This window comes from Hyaena hyaena, unplaced genomic scaffold, assembly GCF_003009895.1.
Source record: "Hyaena hyaena isolate Hyena2069 unplaced genomic scaffold, ASM300989v1 scaffold_722, whole genome shotgun sequence".
Taxonomy (NCBI): Eukaryota; Metazoa; Chordata; class Mammalia; order Carnivora; family Hyaenidae; genus Hyaena; species Hyaena hyaena.
In genome coordinates this window covers 940915-964062 of record NW_024081357.1, presented here as the reverse complement: position 1 = coordinate 964062, position 23148 = coordinate 940915, and the positions used below count along the sequence as shown (strand labels likewise).

General features: G+C 37.6%; 1 protein-coding gene across 1 annotated transcript in view; it reads left to right on the top strand.

Moving 5' to 3' along the window:
- Nucleotides 1–23148, top strand: part of LOC120220779 (microsomal triglyceride transfer protein) — a 45214-nt gene that overhangs the window by 12345 nt on the left and 9721 nt on the right. The window contains exons 4-14 of the mRNA XM_039217948.1: nucleotides 1568–1675; nucleotides 2884–3000; nucleotides 3322–3461; nucleotides 5162–5312; nucleotides 7563–7720; nucleotides 10371–10539; nucleotides 12071–12178; nucleotides 17307–17519; nucleotides 19255–19466; nucleotides 21702–21799; nucleotides 21900–22021. Of these exons, the coding sequence (XP_039073879.1) occupies nucleotides 1568–1675; nucleotides 2884–3000; nucleotides 3322–3461; nucleotides 5162–5312; nucleotides 7563–7720; nucleotides 10371–10539; nucleotides 12071–12178; nucleotides 17307–17519; nucleotides 19255–19466; nucleotides 21702–21799; nucleotides 21900–22021 (1596 nt within the window). The remainder of the gene's footprint in view (nucleotides 1–1567; nucleotides 1676–2883; nucleotides 3001–3321; nucleotides 3462–5161; nucleotides 5313–7562; nucleotides 7721–10370; nucleotides 10540–12070; nucleotides 12179–17306; nucleotides 17520–19254; nucleotides 19467–21701; nucleotides 21800–21899; nucleotides 22022–23148) is intronic.

Genomic DNA, 23148 nt, shown 5'->3' with positions numbered 1-23148 from the left:
AGAATATGATACCATGGATTTTCAGACGCTGAGGTCACTATTCCAGTTCCTTTTTAACCTGGACAAACACAATTCCAACATTTATAGGTTCACTTAGTGTAATGACTAAAATTGATTGCTGGATAAAATACTTAGCAAACTTGTCACTAGGCAGAGTATATGTAGAAAATAAAAATAGAGATTTGAGGCACTTGGTTGGCTAATCCAGACAAAATATCCCCTTCTAAGGTATGAGAGTTTCCATATAGATTTAACTGTGTTCAGATTGGCATTAACTGAACTCATTGCTAAAGTACTGAGTGTTCTGTTTTACTTGAGAAATCATGGTTGGTTTTAAAGAGAATAGTAAGGCGTTCAAGATATTTCCAGTAGGAATGCCAAGCTATAATTAGCATAGACCTTGGGAATTGTTACAGGGAAGCTATATCCATCCTCTATCTTTTTTTTTTTAATTTTTTAGAGAGAGAGAGTGTGCAGATGCATGTACATGTGTGCAAGAGTGCCAGCAGGGGAGGGCAGACAGAAAGGAAGAGGGAGAATCTTAAGCAGGCTCCACAGTTAACATGGAGTCAGACATGAGGCTCAACCTCAACCATGAGATCATGACCTGAGCTGAAATCAAGAGTTGGATGCTTAACTGACTGAGCCCCCCAGATGCCCCCACCCTCTATTTCTAAATTGTGTGATGTGTTTGAAGTTAATACATGGTGAAAAGTGACACAGGAGTTCCAGAAAATTCTCTTTGTATTTTTATTCTTGTTTCTTAAACATGACCTAAATTATCAAAATGGTATGGACATTGTTATCACCCCTGTGCCTATAAATATCAAGGATAAAACAAAGCTAAGATAAGATGTTTACTATTTCAGCCAAATTTTGGTCACCCTCCTCGTTTCAACTTCTTTTCCTGCCTTCTAAAGAGACTCAAACCAGTGCTTCCATCAAGCCATGCCATGCTAACAATCTCAACCTCAAATGCTCCAACCTTGTCTATCTTTTTATACCCAAGGCCAAGATGCTCTGGAGGCCAAACAAAATCACCCCTGTGGAATTTTGTCCATGGGCATTATGGTCATAGCCCTTAGAGGCTGTGCTAACTCATACGTGTCAAATGTGGTAATTTTCATTCTCTTTCAAGAACTAATTTCTTTTTACTTCAAACATTGGTTCACTTTTGTTTCAGGCAGAGTTACAGGTAGAGAACATGTTGATATGTTCAAGAAGAATATCCCTGATTTCCCTTCCTTGGACAATCCTTCTTGTTTTCATAGAAATCCCAGCCGAAATCAGTGTACTCTTTCCTTCCCTATGCTATTCCTATCATGTTCAGAGCCTTAATTATCAGTCTCCCCAAATTTCATGTTCTCATGGTCAGGCTTCTTAGACATTTAAATAGCCTCTTCTTACACACAGAAACAAAAAGAAGAAATCCGGGCTTTGGAGTAAACCAATTTCTATTTCCCAGATTGACAGGGGTGAAAATCTGAACTTTCCTGCCCCTTATTTAACCAAATCTAATAAATGATGCATTTTTTCTTCATTTATGTTTGTCTTTTTTCCCCCCTAGGTCAAAGAGTTCTACTCATATCAAAATGAGCCAGTGGCCATAGAAAATCTCAAAAGAGGGCTGGCTAGCCTATTTCAGATGCAGTTAAGCTCTGGAACCACCAATGAGGTACTTACTAATACTATTAAGGATCCAGGATATTATTTGTCAATAGTTACTAAAATTGCTTGTATGGATTTCTATTTGTAGGTATTCAGTAAAAAAGTTACTACTATGGTAATGCTCAGAAAAGGTGAGTAGGGTGGTTAAGTGAAATGGATTACCATTTATCCCAATTTGCACTCAAATATAGGGTAAAGGAAATCAGAATGCATTATACTAAGGGGACATATAGAATGAATGAATGAATGATGGAGATGCAGAAAACCTTGGGGGGCATGTCAGTGGCATCACTGTGCATCACTACCTCATTGGGAGCTTATTTAAGATATAGATTCCCTGGGTTCACGGAGAAGATTCTGATTCAATAGACTAGGGAAGACCTGAGTATCTGTTTTATAACAGTTTTCTCAGATAATTTGGATCCATTATCAGTTTGGAGAACCAGTGGTCTATACCAACAACCCGCTTCGTTTTACAGACGAAGAAACTGAGGTTAAACAAGAGAAGATAAGTGGTCCCTCCAGTATCACACTTTAAGCCAAAAGCAGAGCTGAGTCTAAGTTTCCTGTTCTGAATTCTGCTAACTCACAAGTGGGCAAGAAAATCTAATGGAAGGGCTGGGCCGAGGGAATATTGGTTAGTGTGCTAGAATAAAGATTGGGTGTGGTGCTGGCAGAGACTTGGAGGGAAGGCTCAGAGAAGGTAACCAGTCTGTACTGGCATACATTTTCCCACACTCAAATTGTGAATGTGACTTATAATGAACTGAATTAATCCCAAAGGTTTTTAAAGAATTTTTAGTTATATACATCTAGTCAAAGAACACATGCACACCCATACATGCACACATACACTCACATCTAGGTACGACGTTAAAAGTCAAATCCCCTTCCCACACAATTACCTCTTTACCAGAGGTTTGATTATGACTAGGTCATTTGTCTAATTCTCATTAGACTTTAGAGAGAAATAGGAAATCCTTTATTATTCCTGGGACAATAAGAAGGTGCTAGTAAGACCCAACAAAAGAAGATGGAAAAGAACCCACATGTTGCAGGAAACATTGAGTTCTTCTTGTCTTTCCATCTTGTCTGCTTGGACAAAAGGCAGTCCCCCATGGCATATCAGGAACCCTAGTTTTCAGGCTACTTCCCACTGGAAGTTAAACGGTTCCTGGGAAAATCCCAAACATTCTATTTTTGCTTTCTTTTCAGGTGGATATTTCTGGGGATTGTAAAGTGACATACCAGTCTCATCAAGACAAAGTGATCAAAATTAAGGCCTTGGATTCATGCAAAATAGAGAGGTCTGGATTTACAACCTCAAATCAGGTATGATTGATATCACTCTCTTTAAGGCATCCAAATAATTACATTTTTTTTAAAGATTAGTTTAAACTAGAAGGATAAGGTAACAATATAATTTGGGAACATTTATAATTTTTAGTTTAGAGTATTGTTTCATGCAATACCAAATGACAAGGTTTGTTTTCATATGTTGTAAGTTTGGGTGGTGAAGGGAAGATATTAAGGGGAAACCCTTTTGAACATCAATAGACAGTTTGCTGTTTAACTTGATTCAAAGATAAAAAGCTGATTGTTACAACTACAAATATCTATCTATCTATCTATCTATCTATCTATCTTATTTAGGTCTTGGGTGTCACTTCGAAAGCCACGTCTGTCACTACCTATAAGATAGAAGACAGCTTTGTTATAGCTGTGCTTGCAGAAGAGACACATGCTTTTCGGATGAATTCTCTACAAACTATTGCAGGCAAAATAGTATCAAAGTAAGATAATGCTGAAATTTAAATTTTCTTTCCTATTCTTTGATATATTATTATATTTGGTTTTTAAATATATATGTTAGATATGTTAAATGTATAAATGTTGTGTGTGTGTGTGTGTGTGTGTGTGTGTGTGTAGTACTTCCTCGGTTTGACTGTTAGCTTCTTGAAAACTGTGATTGCATCTTGTTCATTTTTATTTTTTCACATCATCTACAATAATGGCCTATATTAAATACTGTTTATTTAATAGAATTTCATTTAAAAATTGTATCAATTGTTTACTGAATAGAATTTACATTTAAAAAATGCAAGCTACTTGATAAGTTCTAGTTTATTTTCTAATTTCTGTCAGAAGTTTCCAAGGATAAGGTTAAAAAGTGGTGGCATTTGCATGTTCTCTCCTTGAGATTTTCTTTGTTACTGTTGCTAAATAACATGTGAAAAGTTCCATAGTAAAGTGATATGACAGAATCTTTGTATTTTTGATTTATAGTATTTACACATTCAAGCCTGTTTTTTCAATTCGAGATTTCTCTGGTCAGAAGTTCTCAGGGGCTTAAGAACTAGAATTTTCAAATCTAAGAGTGTGTGTTCCTTTCAGATTTTAATTTAGAAGAAGATTTTCTAGCATTAAATGTATTATATTTTATGCCATTGGTTGTCAAATGTTTTCTCTGAAGTAGCTCCAATATCAGAGGTCAGTGGATGCAAAATCTTGGGAGAAGTGCCTCAAACCATAAACACTTGAAGTATTTTTGAAGTCATCTGGATAGAATTTTGTCATTTTACTTTGTATCATTTTATGTTCATATATTCTCATGCAAAATAAATATTTTCAATTACTTATCAGGCCTATCATGTTTCCATTGCTCTATAGCAAACCACTCCAAAGTCAGTGGTGTAAAAAGCAACCATCATTTTATTATTCTCTCATAATTCTGGGTCTTGTTGCAGACAGTCACTGACCAGAGCTGGTTCAAAGATTGCTCCCTCACCTATTTGGTGCCTGGGGTGGGAAGACTCAAACTACTGAGGCTCCCCAAGCATTTCTCTTTTTCAATATGAGGCCTCTCAAAATGGCAGCTTCAGGTAACCAGACTTTGTACATGGCAGCTCAAGTCTTTGAAGGCACATGTGCTGCTGGCATTCCAGATGAAGGGTGAATTTCCTTTAAAGATTTATCCTTAGAAGTCACACAGTGTCACTTCTGCTTTTCCCTGTCTTAGTTGGGGAAACCACAGAGTTCTGACCAGGCTCAAGGCTATCTACCTCCTGGTGGGAGAAAGACATGGTTCTGAAAGATTATAGAAGGCAAAATTATTGTTGAAGCCATTTTTAGCAAAAAAGATTTCTTAACTGTCTTAGTTAATAAATAATATGTGGTTGTATTGATGATATTATTTTCAGAAAGCAGGGCTAAACTTGAAAGAGGTGACATCACCTATCTTGTTCAGCATCCAGGCAAGTTTTCTTCCCTGTATTCTCTTAAATCCAGACTTAAATTTTCAAATCTTTGAATAAAATTGTTGCTCCAAAAAGATTTCGTATTTAGCTTGGGGTCTCTGTTACCGAGATATTGCAGTTTGAAAGACATGGATTTCCATAGTGTGAATAAATTCCTTGCCAAAAGAATGGCAATTAGAGGCTTGCTCGCTCAAAGGAAAACTGCTAAGGTGGTATTTCTCTTCCTTGTTGTGCAGGCAGAAATTAGAGCTGAAGACCACTGAAGCAGGCCCCAGACTGATGTCCGGAAAGCAGGTTACAGCCATAATTAAAGCAATTGGTTCAGAGTACAAGGCCCTTCCCATTGTGGGACAGGACTACCAGAGCAAGTGTAAAGGATGCCCTTCCGTAAGTGTGAACCAGGCTGACCACAAGCATGGTCAGATATGGGAATACTCATGGCTTACAGTTCTGTTCTCCTTTTGTCTCCAATCGAAGCTTCAGTTAGTTCTTTGAAAAAAAGTTTATAAAGAGCTACCAGCCACCACTGAATTAAAATGGCACTATCTTAACAATATGCACCTGAGATGATGTGTAATCCAATGATATTTAACAAATAATTACCATGACTCATCTCAAGTTAAAAATGTTATGCTTTAAGCAAGGGCAGTTTCTGAATAGTAGTACCGTGAATGCACAGGGGGCTAAAAGGCCTAATGAAGTTAGGGGAAAGTATATAGTGTCAAGAGCATGTCACTTCTGAATCCAGAAGGTTCTGCCATTTAGTAGCAATAAGTCCTCAGGTGAAATATTTTACTGAGCTCAGTGTTCTGAGTATTGCTTTGAGGACTAAAAAGGATGCCAAGCTCTCTTCTAAATTAGGAAACACTTTCCCCCCATACCCCAACCTCCCCTACAATTACAGGCAGAAATGAGATCTCGCATCTCTAAGGCAAAGTATAGGTCATCTTATAACATTTTAAAATCAGCAAAGAGAAATTTCATTTATTGCATGAGTCACTTGTGATGATGGCTACAGATATGACCTCAGGGTCTAGCATTTCCTAATACTTAACCTCTTGTCAGGAGAGCAGACTCTGAGCATGAGCAACAGAGCCACCTGCTCTACTGGTAGCTCCCAGAAGATTCTGTTCCCTTGGATTTTATTGGTGTTCAGAGAAGTAGAATTATCAAGAACTAATACCATAATCTGCTTAAAGTTCAAGACACTATTCCTTGCTAATTTCTCAAATTTATCAAAATTGAACTAAAGGAAAACATAGAAAAAATAATTCTCAAATTTTGTTATTTCTTTTACTTGTTTTTCTTCCATATATCATTTAGTATTCTACTGTGGTTTTCTAATTTGTCATATAGAGATGGAAATTATGTAGGAAAGTGACTAATGAAACCAATCATCTTTTTTAATGCTGTGAAATATTAATTTCTCTCTCCCATGGTTATTAAAAAGTATAAGCCATTTTAGATTTTTGATAATTACTTCTTCATTATCGTAGGAAGCGTTTATGACTTTGAGGAATTGTTTTTCCAATTTCCCTATACTGTCACCATTGCAAACCTTTAAAGAAAAAAAATCTGAATTCACACTGGTGTGCTCTCTGCCCTCAGAAATGACCCAGTAAATCTTTAACTAAATATAGCTAGACTTTTGCTTTGGAATATCCTCTTAAGATTAGATAACCAAGAGGAATCTGAAAAAGAGAAAATATGTGTCTATTGCTTATTAGAAGGACTGAATAATTTAAAAATTGATAGCATGCTGATTATCTCAGAATTAGAGAGCTGGAGGTCACTAATGGGATTAAACACATTATTTACAACTAAGGGAAAAGTGGTAAACTGTGAAAAATCAGTCATTTAGCTTATTTCAAAGCCAGACTATGTCACTAATTAGAATTATTTACTATTTTTAAAACCATAGCTAGTGGAGGTGGGGGAGAGGGGAAGGGGGGTGACAGGCATTGGAAAGGGCACTTGTTGGGATGAGCACTGAGGTGTTATACGTAAACCAACTTGACAATAAACTATTTAAGAAAAAAAATAAAACCATAGTAGAATAACAACAGTAGGAGAATTACCTTTATCTAAATAATACTCTACTTAACATTATAAGTAATGAACAGACCACAGCATAGTTAAATATTGCATTTCATAAAAACAATAAAATAAAGAGTTAGAATGGGGAGCTCAAGTTATTACAAAGACTGATTTTCAGTGAGTTCCTAGTAAATAAGAAACCTGTCACAATTATTTAGCGGTTTTGATTTATTTCCCCCTCCAACATATCCTGCTGCTAATGAAAATTCTGCATAGTTGTAATATGGTAGCCAAAGCCACGCCACACATAGAATTCCCTTGGGGTAACCATGGAATGGCCTTCTTGGCCCAGAACACTGAGTTCTTTTGAGCTAATTACTAATCAACAAAAATGGTGCTCTGCAGAAGAATCGTATACAGGGTTCGCAGGCCTCTATATTTGTCTCAGGTGGCAATCAGGCATACTGAGGCAAGATACAAAAAGCTTCTTTTGCTTGTCAGATACAAGGAAAAGTTTATTTCTGGGGAGAACATCCCTTGCCAATGTGGATGTTCAGAATCATGAATGGGGTGTGAGCCTGCAGCCATGTTTTTTCACAGCTCTCGGAGCACTGGCAGTCCGCCAGAAAACACCTGCAGCCTGACAACCTCTCCAAGGCTGATGCTGTCAGAAACTTCCTGACCTTCATTCAGCACCTCAGGACTGCAAATAGAGAAGAAATCCTCCAAATCCTAAAGGCTGAAAACAAGGAAAATTTGTAAGTTCCTGAATACTGTGTGGGGTTGTCTGTAGAAAGGCATTTCTTGGTTACTGGCTTCAATTAAGCAAGAAAGTTTCCTTTTATTTTTTATTTTTTTATTTATTCTAATGCTTTTATTTATTTTTGAGATTGAGCACCTGAATGGGGGAGGAGCGAGGCCGGGGCGGGGGTGGGGGGTGGGCACAGATGATCCGGAACAGGGCTCTACCTGACAGCATGGGTCCCGATTTGGGGCTTGAACTTACCAACTGTGAGATCATGACCTGAGCTGAACTCGGGTGCTGGACTGAGCCACGTAGGTGCCCCAAGAGAGACTCCTTCTAACCACCCTCCAACCTCCAAATCAATTATTGCATTGTTTTGCATTCTCATCAAAGAGTTATGCTTTAATATGGTAATTTGACAGTTACTTGACCAGAAACGTAGTAACAAGGTTTGACAGTGACTCAGAATAATCTTGTTTTCAGTGTTTATGAGTGTATATCAGGTCTAAATTGTTACATAAGTAAGGGAGGGCACAAACAGGGCTTCATCTTGATACCGTGATGCATGTGCTGCCTCCCTGGTTTTGGACCTACTAATTTACACTTGAAAAGATTCCAGAGTTGATTATAAAATTGGAAAAGCAATTTTGCTTTTAACTTTTTTTTTTTTTTTTGGTAAAAGCAAAATTCCCCTTCATGGTTTCTTTCAGTTCGCAACAAGTACTAGTGTAGGTCTTCTGTCAAAGCAAAGTGGCCTAACACAAACTTTGGAAAAGCAGGAGATACTTGTATTTACATAATATTGTGCCCTATCATATGTGAACCACATGTAGCACAGTGTAATAGAAAGAATACTAGGATGAACTAAAATCAGAAGACTTTGTAATTTTGACCTCCAACAGCATACAATCTTTGAGCAAATTGTTTGCATTTAGCCTCTCCAAGTTTCACTTTCAACATCTGTAAAATAGAGAACAATTCTTTCTATTTATTGTAGGATAGTGAAAGTCAGGGTGGTAGAATGTAACATTTTCCAAAGAGTCCATTGTATGAATCCTGTAATTTGCAGAATATTAGCAAGTGTGCCAAGAGGAAAGGATTCTGTGAGCAACTGAGTTGGAAAAATGTTGGGTGAAATCAAATCAAATAGTTTTCTTGGCTGCAGAAATTTTCAGCATCTTTAATCATATAATGTTAGGTATAAGTTTCCTTAAACATTTTCTAAACTTAAGCAGCCTTGAAGATCCCTTTCCTGACAGCATTTCATAGGAGTAGAACCACATCGATGACACTTTGGGAAACGCCGATTTAAAAGATCATGGGGGCCGCTGGGGGGCTCAGTCGGTTGAGCGTCTGACTTTGGCTCAGGTCATGATCTCACGGTTCGTGAGTCTGAGGCCTGCGTCGGGCTCACTCCTGTCAGTGCATAGACTGCTTTAGAGCCTGTGTCTTCTTTTCTCTCTGCCCCAACCCCACTCAAAAATAAGTAAACATTTTTTAAAAATTAAAAAATACAGGATCGTGGACACCTGAGAACTCTCAAATCAGAAAAACCTGAGTTCCAACTCCAGCTGTGCACTTAACACCTATGGGGCCTTGAACATCCCTAACTCTGTTTCTTCATATGTAAGGTGGATATTAGTAGTAACCTGACAGAAATGTCTAGTCAATTAAATGAAGTAATTGTTAATAGCAGTTTGTTTTTATTGAGTATTTACCCCATGCCAAACACTATTCTAAGTGCTCTGCATAGATGATGCAGTCCATAACAGTTTGAAAGTAACCACCATTTTTAGCCCCATCTTACAGATGAAGAAATGAAAGCAAAAAAAAGTTGTACACCTAAAATTTATAGCGAAATACTTACATAATAGACACCTAATAAATATTATCCTCAGTGTCTGCTTCATTGACTAGGTTTTTTGTTAGGAACAAAATGATACAGTGCAAGTGTATCATTTTTTATAGTATAAAGCAATAAACACATGTACAATGTGTTTATACAATGTGAAATATACTTACATACATAATATATTCATTAGCATGACAACTAGTTTCAGAAATTTTATCATCCCAGACTCAACTAACCAAAGATTCTTGTTGACTGGTATTTCTAACTAGAAGTTGCCTGTAGGAGTTCCATTCTGCCCACACATAATCATTGAACTATACCATGGTACTTTTTATTTAAAAAAAAAATGGCTAAATCTTCTCCCTTAGACATAAAGTTAAAAGAATTTCCTAGTAGCACCTGAGTTAAATTAGGCATTTAAGAAATGTATATATTTGCAAAGATAATTAGAGAAAGAGAATCAATATATGAGACTATAACTCTGACATATTAGTCATAGAGAAAAGAATTTGAACCTAATGTATAATATTTTGACACACAAATTTCCAAATTATGTTTGACTTAGGCTATTATAGTGAAGTTAGTTTATATATTCTGAGTATACATTGAGCTAGAGAGAGAGGAATTAAATGGGAAGTTTAAAACAAAATGAGGGGGTCTTTTTGAGGGAATTATTCATTTTTTTTTGTTTATATAAAAAGTTTCTCTTCTTTAGGAAACGTAGAGCAATAGAGAATCTGTGAATGGTAGAGATTTAAATAATCCCTTAAGCATGCTAAAATTGATATTGATGACTCTCTTATTTTCGTAGGCCTCAACTGGTGGATGCTGTCACCTCCGCTCAGACCTCAGACTCATTAGACGCCATTTTGGACTTTTTGGATTTCAAAAGTGACAGTAGCATTATCCTCCAGGAGAGGTTTCTCTATGCCTGTGGATTTGCCTCCCATCCCAATGAAGAACTCCTGAGAGCCCTCATTGTAAGTCAGATGAACACTGTGAAAATAAGGCTTGTCAGCTGCTAAAAAGTTCATAAGAATCTAAGCAGGAATTGGATTATTTTCTATCCATTAATCATTAACTATAGTACACTATTCCACATAACGTCCTCCTTGCCATTCCTCTAAATAACATAAACTATACCATATAGAAATATAAAGATTGTATTCACCTTTCATGTAACGTGACATGGGATAAAATATCAGAGATGAGTCTTGCTTATGCTTCAAAAACTGATTTTATTTTATTTTTTAATTTATTTTTAAAGTTTACTTTTTTTTTTGAGAGAAAAAAAGAAGCATGAGTTGGAGAGGGGCAGAAAGAGAAGGAAGGAGAGAATCCCAAGCAGGCTCCACACTGTCAGTGCAGAGCCCAATGGGGGCTCAAATCAAAGAACTGTGAGATCATGACCTGAGCCGAAGCTGGATGCTTCACTGACTGAGCCACCCAGGCAGTCTCAAAAATTGATTTTAAAAGATTTATTTTGAGTTCAAAAGTCTTCATGGCACTTAATATACAATACATTGAAGAGGTAAAATTCTTCCAATATTAACACATTTATATTGGAAATAAAACTAGACTTCTCTTGAGTCCAAGATTCGAAAACAAAATGTACACTTGTCTGCTTATGATCTAGTGGAATAACTCATAATCTTTTTGGAAAACAAGGCCATTTAAGAACCCGATAAAAGCAAAGAATCTCTGGGGCACCTGGGTGGCTCAATTGTTTGAACGTCTGACTCTTGATCTCAGCTCAGGTCATGATCTCACGGTTTGTGGGATCAAGCCCTGCATTGGGCTCTGCACTGGCAGCAAAGAGCCTGCTTGGGATTCTGTCTCTCCCTCTCCCTGCCCCTCCCCCTCTTGTGGTCTTTCCTCTTTCTCTCTCAAAATAAATAAATAAATTTTGAAAGAAAAAAAAAGTAATGAGTCCCCTCTTTATCCATACACAAAAATTTGCAGATCTTTTTATTTTTTTCTTTTTTTGTTCAGTGGCCAGTGAGCCCAATCCATAAATGTCTCAGGAGGTCAGAGACTTCCTGAGTTCATAGTTCATATGTTAAGAAGACTTGGAAAGGAGAGATTCTATAAACTCTTCAATTCAAAGTTAGGTAGTGAATTTATAAGTATCCCCAAATCAAAAATTTGAATTTCCTATCTAGGAACATACAACATTTCTCTTAGACATTGTTTACTTTGTGTCTTAAGAAACACTTCTGTGGGGTGCTTGGGTGGCTCAGTTGGCCAAGCATCTGACTTTGACTCAGGTCGTGATCTCATGGTTCGTGGGTTCAAGCCCTGCGTTTGGCTCTGTGCTCACAGCCAGCTCAGAGCCTGGAGACTATCTTCAGATTCTGTGTCTCCCTCTCCCTCTGACCCTCCTCTGCTCACGCTATCTCTCTCTCTCTCAAAAATAAATAAAACATTAATAAAAAAAGAAACACTTCTAAAAATGTCCCTTGGAAATACTGAAATATTTTTATAACTATTTTATCTCTGTTTGGCTAATAGAGTAAGTTCAAAGGTTCCTTTGCAAGCAATGACATCAGAGAAACTGTTATGATCGTCATTGGGGCCCTCGTCAGGAAGTTGTGTCAGAATGAAGGCTGCAAACTCAAAGTAAGTGTGAACTCAGTCTCACGTGTTATATAGTTCCAGATCATTCTATGCCTTACTCAATGAGCTGCCCACTACTGGCACTCCTAATTCCCCTTACTCTACTCTACTTTCTTTACTTCATAGCAATTATTGTTATCTAACATCCTTGATATAATTCAGTTATTTGTTACATTTATTGCTTCTTTCTGTTTTCCACTGAAATCATAAGCTGCATGCATAAATGGGTCTTTGCCTTGTTAACGCCAATTACTTAAAAAATATATGATGCATAATGTTCAGCAAATGTTTGCTAAAGAGTAAATAGTCTATTAATTCCTCACCAATATGTATTTATTAAGTTCCCACTATGTTTGTGGCTTTCATTGGTATGTATGGTATAGTTCTTATTCTTAGAAAATATTAGACTCTAGGGCTATCCCTGAGAGGAGAATTTTATGATAAATGTGGTTTGCAGTTTTGAGTTTTGATGGTGTGAATCTAGTTATTTGTAATTACCGAGAACTTTACATTTTATTTTTAATTTCATTTGCTCAAAGTTTCTTGATTTGCCAGAGTAAGCTATCAACTTTAACACCTTTCTCATAAAAAACCAAAACCTCACTTTGTAAGCTTAGCTAGATATAGAAAATCCAAATAGATTAATATCCAATATTGCCTATCTTTCTATAATGCAAATAGATTGAAAGTGTTAAAAATATAAAAACAGTCTTTTTCTGTCCGCATTTATTATATAGCCAGCTTATAGTCAGCAGTTTTCTTCTATCTCAGAAAAGACATCACTATATTATTTTTCTTATGGAGTGCTTGTTCTTAAAAATAATAGGGAGAACATTCTTGAAACCAAATAGCTCCAAAAGAGGCAACCCATAACTAGAATGTAAACTATGTGTGAAAAAGATTACTAAAAAAGAAGTGGCATTGAAAATGTTTGAGCATCAGCTTAGTAAGCTCTGGCAGAGATCAAATTTGTACTATTTCTATGACATCAAACAACTATGACTTCTTATATTTTCCAATTTCCATAATTATTTGAGTAGCCAATTTACTTCAGTAATCCTATATCAAATATCTCGGGTAAAGACAAAGCTCATACCTGAAAACATCCATTCAGCAATATTTAATGAGCATCTACTCTGCTAGGTGTGATGCTAGTCCTTTAATAGAAAAATGCATAAAATATTCTACCATCCTCAAAGAACTCCCACTCCATTAATCAAGCACAAACAAAAAATAATATTGAAATATAAACAAAGTGCTCTGAGAATACAGAATATGTAGCAAACTATTCTGTTTAGGGGTGCTAGGGAAAGTTTCACCAAAATAGTGATATCTGAACTTCTTATAGAAGAGCTCTTTAGGTGAAGAGATAATAGTATGGAATGAAGGACATTCTAGGAAAAATACAACAATGGATGAAAAGGCTCAATGTCTAAATGGGTCTGGTTTGTCTGAGAACGTAAGAAATTCTGTGGGGCTGGAACACAAAGTATTCATATTTGTGGGGCAGATTGATGAGAGTGGAGATACAGGAAAGAAGGGAAGAGAGAAAACAGTTGGATGTTTATTAATGAGAAGCTAACAAGTCTGGCCTTCATTCCATAGAGAGAAGAGAGAACAGTCGATTTTTAGGCAGGTGAATGACATACTCAGATTTTTTTATTTAGAAAGAAGCATAGGGGCGCCTGGGTGGCTCAGTCGGTTAAGCATCAGACTTCGGCTCAGGTCATGATCTCTCGGTTTGTGGGTTCAAACCCTGCATCCGGCTCTGTGCTGACAGCTAGCTCAGAGCCTGCAGCCTGTTTCAGATTCTGTGTCTCCCTCTCTCTCTGACCCTCCCCTACTCTCTCTCTCTCTCAGAAATAAATAAAACATTTTAAAAAATAGAAAGAAGCATAGTCTATGGAAACTGAACTAAGGATTAAATTTAAAGTTTTGCTGGTAACAGAACAGCCAAGTTCTTACCACATCTTTGGAGGTACCTTGTAGGTAGCTTAAACTATCCACTATTACTGTCATTCAATTCTGTTAATGGTTTTGAGCAACTTTTAAAACAGCGTATCTTTGAAGGTAATTAGTCACCAGATGGATTGTTGTAAATGTTCAGATTTTCCTTTCAACTTTCTGCTATAGAATATTCACCTATCTCTAGCCCAAATCACAGACATATGAATGGAAAGAAAATGGTGTATTCTAAGCAAAACTTTAAGGTGTCTCCTGCGCATACAATACTACAACTGCCCAGATGGTACCTGCCATCTGATAGAATACTGAAGATTTTCCAGCACTTGCTAACATGAAAGCTCCTGCATGACCTGTGACGGTCCTAGTGGCCACTGGTCAAGTTTACTCATTGAGTACAAAGCCCCTATTTTTTTTTCTATTAGTTTTTGGAATACATTTTGACCTCCTTGCATCCTAGTTTTGTTTTTCCTCAAATTTGCATTTGAAAAAATTCAAACCTATAGAAAAGTTGTAAGAATAGCACAATTCTACAAACATCTGTGTACCTACACTTGCCAATTTTTAACATCACCTCATTCTGTTTTATTTCATTTCATTTGTACTTAGATTAAACCATTTGAGAGTGAGTTGCAGATATCTGGCATTTTACCCCTAAATGCTTTTACTTTTTATTACTTGATTGCTATAGCATCTTGACCTTTAAGATGGACAAAATGCATATATTTGTATTTATTATATGGTGAGTTCATACTACCGTCTTTAATTCCAGGCCAGTACAACAAGCTTCTTTCTCTCCTTCCATTCCATAAATGTATCTTCCTTCTCCTAGAGTGAGAATCTTGGTGTTCAAGAACATCAATCTATTGATTGGTTTGCTCAGTCCTAAAACACACACAAAATACTTTGGGAATTGCTGCACTGATATTGCTACAAAAATCAGACTACATAAAGTTTAAGACTTCATCACACTTCCTTTTGTTTCTGGAATATACTCCACTAAAGGTAGACAGCCAGGGCTCTATCCTCAGAAGTCTCTGGGATCAAGTCTTTGCTATTCTTTTTTGTTTAGTTCTGTTAGCAGTTTGATACACATGTATGTCCTTTCTGTTTGAATTCACTGTTAGCAATCTTCCATCCTTGCTGATTGAATTGTATTTCTTGAATATGTGAAATAACGTGATTCAAAAGTCAACACTACATTTTAAAAGCGTTCTCAAAGGGTCCTGTTCCCTTTCTTACCCCTTCTGCCCATTGTCACCTGCCCCCTCCATGTAACCAGTGTCAGGTTTTTGGTTTCTCCTTCCTGTGCCTCTTTTTGCAACAGTAAGCAAATGTACACACACATTTTTGTTTCTTTATTCTTTCACAAAATATACACTCTTTTGTATCTTATTTTGTCCTCCTAACAATATACCCTGGAAATCATCCCATACTGCTTCTCAGAGATCTTTCTCCTACTGCACTGTGTCCTCAGCATCTCCCACCTATGGTCAGTAGGTGGTTTCTATCATTTTGCTGTTACAAATAATGCTGAGATGAATAATCTTAGGCACATGTTTTTCTCATTTTTGGAGGTATAGCCTCAGGGCTAGGGTTGCAGGAACAAAATGCAGATATGTTGGCTTTTGCCAATTACCTTCCTTGGGAATTGTATCATTTTATGCTTCCACCAGTAATGCATGAGAATGCCTATTTCCCCATAGCCTCAATAGGAAAATATGTTATCAAACTTTTGAATCCTTTAATCAATCTGATAGTTGAGAAATGGCATTTCTCTTATTACATGTGAAATTTAGTGTCTTTACTTCCATTTCGAGATCTTTTATATCTTCCCCCACTTCTGTCTCTCTCTCTGTCTCTCTTCTGGTGTGTGTGTGTGTGTGTATGTGCATGTGTGCGCTCACGCACATGCGTGTACCTGCTGCTTAATTTCAGAATTTCTAAATTCTACAGATGGATTAGATTTTAGGAACCTTTAAAGATGCAGTTGAAGCCCCTAAAGCATACATAGTGGCAAAGACCAGAATCTAGGTGTCCCTATTTTTAATTTGCTTTTGCATTGACCTATTAACTTATACTCAATCATTTTTTCTTCTAGGTCAGGAAAAGGGGCCTTTTTGATTAAAGAACATATTTGAAAAGTACCTAGCAAAGTATCTGTCACGTAGAAGGCATTCAAAAAATATTTTTTGAACTGTATGGCAGCATTAATCAAATTTCGATTCAAGTGGAAACAAGCACTTTTTAAACATTTAGAGCAAGACCTTATGGTTAAGTTCTAAGTACTTTCACCAAATTATTACTTAAGAAGAGCTATGTGGTATCACTTCGGTGCCATCTAATTATTGCTTTAGAAATTCAATAAATGGATAGTTTCAGGAGTAATCAATCACAGAGGAATTTTAAAAATGACTTTATACATTCAGAATGTGTTCAAAAGTAAATATATCTATTATTTTAATGTTTATTTATTTTGAGAGAGAGCTAGTGAGCATGTGCGCATAAGTGAGGAAGGGGCAGAAGGAGAAGGAGAGAATCCCAAGCGGCTCCGTGCTGTCAGCATAGAGCCCAATGCCAGGCTTAATTCCGCAAGCCATGAGATCATGACCTGAGCTGAAATCAAAAGTCGAATGCTTAGCTGACTGAGCCACCGATATACCCTATATATCTATTATTAATTGTACTCATTGCTTCTTAAGAATATGTTAATGCATGCATTTTTGAAAAACAACACCTTTATGAAGTATACCTGTTCATTTTTATTGTGTGTCTCAGTCAGGCAATGAGTGCAAAACTTTCTAAAACTTTAGGTTGTTTTCGAAGCAGCTGAGTGGCTCAGTTGGTTGGGCATCCGATTTCGGCTGAGGTCATGATCTCGTAGTTTGTGGGTTCAAGACCCACTTCAGGCTCTGTGCTGACAGCTCAGAGCCTGGAGCCTGCTTCAGATTCTGTATCTCCCTCTCTCTCTGACCCTCCCCTGCTCACACTCTCTCTGTCTCTGTCTCTCTCAAAAAATCATAAAAAAGAAAATAAAAAATAAATAAATAAAAATAAAACTTTAGGTTGTTTTCTTGGGTACAAGAGTGAAGCCAGCCTTGTCCAAGCCTTGTATAATGTGTGGTTGTACGTATGTTTGAGGTACTATGTGTTTTTTGGGTTTTTTTAGGCGGTGGTAGAAGCCAAGAAGTTAATCCTAGGAGGACTTGAAAAAGCAGAGAAAAAAGAGGACATCATGATGTACCTACTGGCTCTGAAGAATGCGTTGCTCCCGGAAGGCATCCCACTCCTTCTGAAATATGCAGAGGCTGGTGAAGGGCCCGTCAGCCACCTCGCTATCACCACTCTCCAGAGATATGATGTCTCTTTCATAACTGATGAGGTAAAAGAATATTTGTAACATAAACAAAAGAAAAGAAGCATGCCTAACCTGGAGTCAAATGCGAAGTTCTCTGGAGTCATCCTATTTTTTTTTTCCAAACTAAGGATGTCTCTTTCCCATTTAAAAATAACTCTTAAGTTGAATTTAAGGCTTTTTTTGAAGTAGCTTCACATTTTGAATAATGTCCTGTATCCTGAAGCATAAATACTGAAGCACATTCTCTTAGTTTAAGAAATAAACTCTTTCCAGGGCGCCTGGGTGGCTTAGTCAGTTAAGCGTCCGACTTTCGCTTGGGTCATGATCTCGCGGTTCGTGGGTTCGAGCCCCATGTCGGGCTCTGTGCTGACTGCCAGCTCAGAGCCTGGAGCCTGTTTCAGTCTGTGACTCCCTCTCTCTCTGACCCTCCCCTGCTCACTCTGTCTCTCTCTCTCTCCCCTAGAAATAAATTTTTAAAAAAATATTAAAAAAAAAAAAGAAGCTCTTTCCAGAAATATCTTTACTTCCATAAGTTTTAAGATGCTGTTAAATTTTTCAACATTGAAATATCCTGGCTGAAGTATTACTGCATTGGTTCCTATAGCTGCATGTTTAGGAAGCCATCTAAATTAAACTTTTGTTAGAGCAGAAAAGTTTATAGGCCTCAAGATAAGCTGCCTGCTGAGAATGATATTTCCAGTATGCAGCTGAGAACCTTCCCACTGCTTTTGTGTAAAGCCTGATGGCTAGGGCCACAGGTGTTTGAGACAGACAGACCTACAAATAAATTCTGGCTGTTCCTTCCCAGTTTTTTTTTTTTTGTCCTCAGGTGAGTCATTGAACTCCTATATACCTGAGACAAGGCCTAGATTTAGGAGAAATAGAAAAAAGCAGAGGGAAGTGGAATTGAAAGAACTATTTAGAAATGCCTAGTACAGAGCACCCCCACCCCACTCCATACCACATAGTGCTAGTAACCAGTGCAATTATTTGTTGCCATAGAATGCCATTATTTTGGCAAGTTTTCTTTGGTGTTAAGGCCTTGTTAAAAAAAAAAAAAAGTCCCTAATGTAACCTGTGGACTTTGGGTGACAACGATGTGTCAATATAGGTTTTATTAAATGTAACAAGCATACCACTATGGTGTAGGATGTTGATGAGGGAGGGGTTTGTATGTGTGTTGGGCAGGTAGAGCCTGGAAGCAAGGGATATATAGGAACTCTCTGTACTTTCAGCTCAGTTTTGCTGTGAACCTAAAATTGCTCTAAAAAATGAAGTTTGTATTAATTCGAAAAAGGAGAAAGGGAAGATCTTGAGAGACTCCATTGTAAGGAAATATCGGTTAATGTAGCCATCGCTCCCCAGAGACCTTTTGCTGTGTGGCAGTAGTCTTTAAAAGTCAATATTAGTTAGGTAACACCATGATAAGCTGCAGTAACAAATGAGTAAAATCTCAGCTTATCAAAAATTTATTTCTCATTCATGCTATGCCTAGCGTAGGTAAGGGAAAACGTGGCCCTAAGTCTACTACAGTAGTAGTAAAAAGAGAGGGAGAAGGCGCACCAGCTCTTAACTGTCTCAGTTGGGAAGTTACCCATAGCCATTCTGTTCATAGTCCATTAGCTACAATTATGGCCCCAACCTAATTGCAAAGAACCCTGGGAAATGTCTTACACACATGTTTTAAGAGCACTAACTATGCCTGCCACGTCAGTTTAAAAAATCTAGATGTGCACTAAGTTTGAATGTCTTTGAACAGGTAAAGAAGACTTTGAACAGGATATACCACCAGAATCGTAAAGTTCATGAAAAGACTGTTCGCACTACTGCAGCTGCTGTCATTTTAAATAACAATCCATCCTACATGGAAGTAAAAAACATTCTGCTCTCTATTGGGGAACTTCCCAAAGAAATGAATAAATACATGCTCACTGTTGTTCAAGACATCCTACGTTTTGAAATGCCTGTAAGGTATGATAGAGTGCACCTGTCTCTCTGTTTATTTAAGCAAGCTTATTTTATTCTACCTGTTCATGCTTATTTGTATATTGGTGTGGTACACATGTGGCTGATAATAATGGTGTGGTCATTATACTAGTTTATGTTGCATAAAACCAAAGTTTGCCCAATTTCCCATGAGAACTATTTAGCAGGCCAGATAAAACAACTTCACTTTGGCACGGGGATTTGAAACCCGGGGTATGATTGTTACTCTGAGTCTCCTGCTCAGTCTTTAAATATATACTGCCAGATATTTGTAATGTTTTACAACCCAACTACATTTTTATAGGACTGTTTTTATAAACAGCACAACAAAGTGATGTGAGTTCTCACCAAATGGTCTTCCATGTTAACTTTCCAAATGTTAGTGACCTAACACTGAAGCCTCATCTATCACAGATCAACTGAATTTACCACTTAAGTTTAATACCTTAGGCATGGCTCGTGTTTGAGGACTATTCAAAGTATGAAGAGTAGGATCAGCAGACTTCATCAGTCTCAGTAACTCTTACTGGATTCATTTTTCTTCTGGTTCCTGGGTCTCTTCCTCTTAATTCATTGATGTCTCCCTTCAAAGTGGGACTTCCCCAGGGCTCTCTGCACTTCCTCACTGAAATGAGAGGGCTGAAAAAAAGTTTCCATTTCCCCTGAGTTATTTGCACAGCAGTATCGCTAGGAAAGGCCGAATTTGAGTGTTTCCAATTGAAAAGGAAAACAGACATGGAGGGGGGTGTTGGAAAATAGATAAAGAGAAAGGAAAAAAAATTAAAGCCAGTAAAAGGAAAAAGGTGTGAGAGGAGTGAGTAGATAGGAGAAAAGAGCAGGGACAGATACAGAAGAAGGAGCAGATGAGTGAGGGAGGAAGAAGCAAAGTCTCTCTGCAACCATGTGTTCCCAGGGAAAGGATTTGACTTCTATTTCTTTGTTTGCTTTTATGAGACTCTGAGGAAGAGATCCTGGGGGGGTGTGTGTGTGTGTGTGTTCTGTCCTTGTCTTGTGAACCTAGTGATGGAGGGGATAGTAAAAGAGGAGGCGGTGGAGTAGAGAGCAGCAGGGAAAGGTGAGGAAGCCATCACAAACACTGTGGTTCAGATTCTTAGGACCAGAATGGTTTGAGCTGGAAAGGACATCACAGCCCACTTCGCTTGGTGTCTCTCCAGTATGCGCATCTGCCAGGAGACTCCCTGGCAGGTGGCATCCAGTCTTTGCTTGTAACTGGCCAGTGGCAGGGGGCTCACCTCCCCTAAAGGAACTTGTGTCATTATTCACACTGTCACCAGGACTTCTTTGGGAAACTGAAAGCTTCCTAGTGGTCCCATGTGCCTCAATCCCTGGAGCAAAGCAGAGCAGGTCTAATCATTCAGCCACCCTCAGGCCCTTTGAATATTTCAAGACAGCTATAATGATGTCCTCAGCCCTTCTTCTCCAGGCTAAAATCTTATGACCTAATGATATTGGGTGGTGGGAGCTACTTAGAGGGTCACCATTCCCACCTCTCAGTAAGTTTCTACCTCAGGTCCAGATCCAATTTCTTTAGTGATTATTTTGATATTTTTTTGTGGTGTTGTCATAATTTTATTATTCCTGATATGATTAGTGTTAAGTAGTCAAGATTGGAAAGATCTCAACAGTCCTTAGATAGTAGACAAGATAGAGGCAAAGGGCAAGATTTAAGACTTACTCTAGAGAACATAATCGTTCATATATGGGTTTTACTAAGATATCTCTTTAATTGAAAACTACATAAATAGAACAAGTTCCTGGAAATGAACTGTGATATGTCATCAGCCACTGGTAACATTAGGGAGTGTAGGAAAATGTTTACAGAAATATTGGGCAACTGCTCCCCCATCCCGTTTGGTACAGCTTTCCTTGAAAGTATATACTATTTAACAATACCACCGTTATGATTCATAGAATATGTGTTTTCCACTCCTGAGGTGTGGCCATGAGTTAGACTAAGCCATTCATAGCCGGGCATCCTTGCCTTGCTGTTATTTTGATACCAAACTGAATTTCAAATATCTGAGGAATGAAGGGGAAAGCCCTAACCCTGATGCTGGCCCTCCAGCTGGCACCTCCTCAGGTGGAAAAATTTGGCCCCCTCTTTTTTTCTACTGAGGATTTCTTTTCTTTTTTTCCAAATCTGACTTGGAAAGCAGCCATTACAATGAATGTGCAGCTTTTTCCTTTTACGTGTTGCAGCAAAATGGTCCGTCGTGTCCTGAAGGAAATGGTTGCTCATAATTATGACCGTTTCTCCAAGAGTGGATCCTCTTCTGCCTATACTGGCTACATAGAACGTATGTAACCCAAAAAGGGGTTCTCCCTCTCTGCCCTTCCGCAAGTTGGTATTGTGGGAACTGTTACTAAACTACAAGGGTTGTTTTGTTTTTTCATTAGGTACTCCTCATTCGACGTCTACTTACAGCCTTGACATCCTTTACTCCGGTTCTGGCATTCTAAGGAGAAGTAACCTGAACATCTTTCAGTACATTGGGAAGTCTCATCTTCACAGCAGCCAGGTAACTCATTTTCCATTAATTTTGCTTCATAAAGTGTGTAAGAAATTAGTCTGAAGTAAAATTAAAAAAAAAAACATGCTCATGGTAAGACAGTAAAGTGCATAAGTTAATGGTGGCTTCTGTTTTAAGTTGCTCACAATTCCATCATTTGCAGGAAGCTATATGGTTTATAATTCCAAAGAAAGTTTCAAGTATGTACTTGAAACCTAAATAATTTGCTTTATTGGACTCGTCAAACATCTATTCATCATTTGAAGGGCAAATGTATTCACAAAATTGGAATTGTGATTTTTAATATTTTTCAGATATGTTTTTAAAATATTTTATTTTTATTCATAGATATATTTGTTAAAACCTCACTTATCTATTTCTGGAATATATCTTCCTTCTCTGGTTGTTTATTAATTTTTTAAATGTTTATTCATTTTTGAGAGAGAGAGAGAGAGAGAGAGAGAGAGAGAATCTGAAGCAGGCTCCAAGTTCTGAGCTTTCAGCACAAAGCCCAATGTGGGGCTTGAACTCACGAGCCGTGAGATCATGACCTGAACTGAAGTTAGACACTTAACCAACTGAGCCACCCAGGCACTTCTCTTCTCTGGTTGTGTCTATAAAGAGACTGATTCCCCATAAGAACTTTAACTCTCTAAAGAGCCCATCTATATTTTTTAGTACCATTAGGAGAGAAAAGAATAAAGTGTAGGCATGTGACAACTGGCTGAATTCCATCTCTTTAGCTTTATAAAAAAATTGGTTATAAGCTTTAAGGTCTTCCTAATTATGAAATATACTTCTGTTTAGTTTTTATGCATATCAAATTATAGCCTTCTAAATAAGCTCATTTAAATTTTTAAAATGGCCCAGTCCAACACAAACTTGAGTTGTTATCAATATTATATCATACACCCTTTGCTAGGACTCTAGTCAGAATACTATGTCCTTCTATCCTGAGGAATCACCATCTGTTTTCTGATATGCACTCTGAAATGCCAAGCACCCGGTTGGTAGGGGGCTGGTGTGGAAGATGGAGAATGTGTAAGATTCCTATGCATGGTGGAGATCTTGATGTGAGCTTCTATCATCTTTTCGTTCAGCTAGAAAGAAAAGTTTGACAGAAGTGTGTGAGTCAT